Here is a 4,619-nt window from a genome sequence, read left to right as displayed (position 1 = left end):
TGGGCCAGAACACTGTGACCTCTGGAGGGGAGGTGGGAAGAGGCCCCTCTCTACCCAACTTACGCGCTCAGGTAGACAGAGAAGAGGTCCTCAGAAACCAGGCCCTGGTTCCAGATGTTGTCAAAGACGGGTGTGGCCCCGGACGAGGAAATGCTGGGGTAGGCCAGCCCCAGGATGCCGTCGAAGGGAGCATAATACAGGAAGGAGCCGGGTTCGGTCTCGCTCAAGCCGAAGATCTGATTGGTGTCCGAGATGCCTCCAACCTGGGTGGGGGAACCGAGATGATGTTCACCATCTGGTCATGTTCACTGAGCTCTGGGTGCCAGCCTCAGGCCTACAGCTGCCCTGGTTCATCCCATGCAGGACTTGGCTTCCAGGGCATCAGCCCGGAAGGAGGGGAGAGGGACCGTGTCCTGGAATGCTCGTTCCTCTGCTGGAGGTAACCATGGCAGCTGATCTGCTGATGGCCACGGTCTATGACTCAGTGTGAGATTTTGCTGAAGAACAGATTCACTGTGTGTTTGTGTTACTGATGAACAAATGCAAAGCAGACCCGGGCGATTCAGGGCCCTTGACCCCTGCCATGCCCCAAAAGTAGCAGAGCGGGCTTGTGGAGATTTCCTGATGTGGGGGGCTGCAGGTCGGGAGAAGGAGGAAGAAGAGGAGGTGCCAGTAGAGAACTGAGCCTTTACTGACTCTCCCCACCCTCCATAACACTCTGCTTGGGTGGAGCTGAGGCTGGCTTATGGCTCCTGGCAGCCCACCCTTTTACTCACTGCCACCCAAGCTAGCAATGGCTGTGACATCTCTGCTGCTTCTCCCCGACCTGCAGCCCCAATCAGGTGACTTTTGTGATCACCGAGACTCATCTTGCTGGAATAAGCTCATTGTGGGGGTGCCTGGTGGCGGGGTGCAGCGGCAGCCTGCAGGCGCCCACCTTGACAGTGTCGTATCCGAGGATGCCTGTCATGCTGCCGGTGCCGTAGGTGATGGAGAGGGTCCCGCTGGTGGACTCGTATGTGGAGGAGTCCTCAGGGTTGAAGCGCTTGTGGTTGGCTGCAAGGGCAAGCGGTGATTGTCAGTCTCTGAGAGCTGGGTGAAGGTCACGGGCTGGGATGTCTTCCTGGGATGGGGTGCCCTGGCCCCAGGGAGGGCTCTGGAGGTGAGCAGTGACCTTTCCCCCTTGACCCTTGGACCCCAAGAGACCCGAGGTTCTGTCCTGTCTCATTGAACTCCTGGGACCATTCACTGATGGCAGGTCCCCAGCCAACCCCAAGGGCCTCTCGGGGACTCCCCAGGCCAACATTGAGCTGAGCAGGCTGGTGGCTGCCCTTTGAAGAGCGCTTTCACCCCCCACAAGCGCTTTCACCCCCATCCCCTGGCAGGTGCTCCCATTATGATGTGGAAGAAGCTGGAGGCACCACATCTTAATTAAAACTCAGGTGAAAACACTAGAAGAGGAAGGACCCTGCAACACACATTGTTCATGACTTCCAAAGACAAACTGTCTTTCATTAGCAAACCAATCATTTTTTTCTAATTTGTATTAAAAAAAAAAGAAAAAGGAGCTCAGCACTCATCTCTTGTGTGTCCTAACCAGGCTTTGGAGCCATTTCCTCACACTGGACTCTTTCCTGGTGGGCTATTCTACAGCCCTTTGGCCCTGTCTTGCTTTGGGCCCCTACACTTCCTCTCCCAGGCTGTGGTTATTTTGGAGAGCTTCTCTCTGCCCTCAGACTGGGAAGTCTTTGACCGCAGGAATCTTATCACTCATCCCTTTACCCCATGGAGCACCTGCGCCCAGTGCTTGGCACGTAGTAGGTGCTCAGTAAATGCCTGTTGAGTGGCTCCAGCAGGCTTGAGGTGGGAGCTGTCTGAAGCCCACGGGTGTCCAGGGTTCCCCAGGGTCAGCTGGTGCTGGCGAGCGAGGGGGGGGTGGGGGGGGCGGGGAACTTACTGCAGGCGAGACTGGAGCAGTAGACTGACGGCACCCACAGGTTGGAGGATCCGGTGTCAAAGATCACGGTGAAATCCTGGGCAGGGGTTCCGATGCCGATAGTGCCGAAGTACTCCGTCTGCCGAGGCCGGGACAGGGCAGTTCATAGACCGGGGTCTCTCTGTCGGGGCCTCCCTAAGGGCTCTCTCTGGGTCATCTCCTCGGTCTGCCTCCCTACCTTTTCCTTCCCTCCTCACAGTCTTGTCTTTCTCTTCCCAGCCACTGCCTTCATCCTTCAAAGCCCAGCCCTGGTGTCCCTTCCTCCTTGAAGTCTTCCTTGATTGCTCCCCCAATGTACCCTCTGCTGTCTCCTAAGCACCACAAGCACCTAACAGTCTGCTGCTCCCTCTTCAGCCCTTGTCTTGTCTGTCACAGTCTTCCCATCCTTACAGCACATGTTCTCAGAGGATGGGGGTAGAATCTTCTAGCACCAGGCAAGTGACAGCTTAAGTGCTTATGCCTTAAATTGTTTATCAGAAGCGAAGCAAGCTACCTAAAGATGGCAGCCTGGCGGGTTTTCTTATTTCTACATCTAGATGTGTACAGTAGTTTGCAAGAAAGGGCATTGCCGGTATTTTTCTTCTTCTTCTTCTTTTTTTTTTTTTGAGGCAAGTCTCGCTCGGTTGTCCAGGCTGGAGTGCAGTGGCGTGATCTCAGCTCACTGCAGCCTCCACCTCCTGGGTTCCAGTGATTCTTCTGTCTCAGCCTCCCAAGTAGCTGGGATACAGGTGTGTGCCATCACGCCCGGCTAATTTTAGTATTTGTAGTAGTGACGGCAGTTCACCATGTTTCCAGCCTGGTCTCGAACTCCTGACCTCAAGTGATCCACCCATCTCAGCCAACAAACCAGTATTTTTCTTCTGAGTGGGAGTGGCAGCATATTCCCCCCTTGCCGGCTCTGTTCCCGCCACAGTGGTCTGCTTGCTGTTCTTTGGTGATGAGCAGTCCCTCCTGCCCCAGGGCCTTTGCACTGGCTATTCCTTGTGCTAGGAAACTGTTTATTCTAGATCTTTCTTTGGCTGATCTTTTTTTCAAAAATCAATCATTCAGGTCTCTAGTCAAATGTCCCCTCTGCCAACAGTCCTTCCGTGACCACTGTATCTAAATTTGCTCCCTCTCTATCTTCTTTTTCCTCATACTCCAATTAATTAATTTGTCATGGCCCTCATCATTACCTGAAATTATCTTACACGCTTGTTTATCTGTCATCCTGTTTAGAATATAAGCTCCAGGAACTTTGCTTATTCACCATCGTTTTGGCAACTTGCATAGCCTCTGGCACATAGAGAGGTGCCAATATTTGCTATATATTTGTTAATTAATAAATGCGCTAACTAAGCCTCTTACCAAGGGCCTGCCAGACCCCATGCTAAGCACTCCAGAAAACATGATTGCGTTAATTCCTGGCAACAACCTCTGTTGGTAGATATTAGTGGTTCTGTTTTCCAGACCGAGAAACAGGCTCAGAGGATTTAAATGTCTTGGCCAAGGTCCTGTGGCTTAGAGGCGCTAGAACCCACATTTGCACCAGGTCTGCTGGATGGCAGAGGCCAATCTCTGAACCACAGGCATGACTGCTCTGTGCCCTCTGCCCTGTGCCAGGCACAGAGGGGACATACGATATCTGTGGGAAGGCAGGGTGTTTGCTATGGGGTGTCAAATAATAAAGTCCGAGTGATCTTCCTGAAACTCGGATCTGATATTGTCACCCCGTTTGAGATAAATGAGTGGCAGTTAGGATGGAGCCTCTCTCCGTCCAGCCCTCGGCTCCTGGGGCCGCAGTCTGCAGCACCTTCTTCCCTCCCTCTCCGGCCTCCTTCAGATACCCTGTGCTCCCGCCTGCACAGGGTTCGGCACAAGTGATCAGGCTGTGCGGAGTTCTGTCTTCTTCTCTTGGAAGTTCCCGCTCTTCCTGCATGGCTCCAGGGAGGCTCCCTGCCCAAGTGGCAGACTGTCGCAGTGTGACACCTTCACTCTGTAGTCCTCCTGCGGCCTGTTCTTTTCATTGGTTTGCAGGACTCCTTGATTACTGTCTTTCTCTCCTGGGCTATGACTTTGCTCACCGCTGCTTCCCCCTGAGCCCAGCACAGGCCCTGACATGTAACGAGGCACTCAGAAGAAATAAACATTGCATGAACGAGTGAAGGAATGAATGAATGAACAAGAAGCAACAGCTCTGACTGTGAACTTTCCTGCCTGCCCATGGCCACTGACACCTAGGGGGTAGACCCTGGGTCACTGCCTGGAGCCTCAGAGCCCTGGCCCGTCCTCCAAGACCCCAGGAAAACTCTCTTTCCTGCCGGCCAAGTCCTCAGAGCCGGCCCCGCCACCTGCCCACACACTCACATCCAGGTAGTTCTCCAGGGGCTGTTCGTGTAGCAGGGTGGGCGTCTCCCGCTGGGGGAAGTACTTCCTGGCTAGGTTGAAGTTGTGCTTCTTCAGGAAGTCCTTCAGCAGGCCATGCTCGGACAGGTTGCGCCTCAAGGACTTCTTTCTGACGAGGGGGACCCTGTGGTTTGGAGGAGGAAGAGGAATTAGGCGAGGATTCTGCTCACCGGGTGCTGCGGCAGCCCCAGAGGGAAGAGAAGCTGGTCTAAGAGAGGAAGAAGGAAGGAAGGGAGAC

At 54.1% G+C, this 4,619-nt stretch overlaps 1 protein-coding gene across 1 annotated transcript; it reads right to left on the bottom strand.

The window, feature by feature from the left end:
• Positions 1 to 46: 46 nt before the first annotated feature.
• Positions 47 to 4,615, bottom strand: LOC113224477 (pepsin A-2/A-3-like; the record flags this gene model as incomplete). The annotated part of the gene is made up of 4 exons (XM_026453639.1): positions 47 to 263; positions 938 to 1,056; positions 1,958 to 2,075; positions 4,343 to 4,615. Coding segments are annotated over 4 exons (714 nt in total), but the record flags the coding sequence as incomplete, so codon positions are not given.
• Positions 4,616 to 4,619: the final 4 nt, after the last annotated feature.

This window comes from Piliocolobus tephrosceles, unplaced genomic scaffold, assembly GCF_002776525.5.
Source record: "Piliocolobus tephrosceles isolate RC106 unplaced genomic scaffold, ASM277652v3 unscaffolded_44895, whole genome shotgun sequence".
Taxonomy (NCBI): domain Eukaryota; kingdom Metazoa; phylum Chordata; class Mammalia; order Primates; family Cercopithecidae; genus Piliocolobus; species Piliocolobus tephrosceles.
The sequence above is the reverse complement of the archived record's forward strand: the minus strand, read 5'-3'. Positions and strand labels throughout refer to the sequence as shown.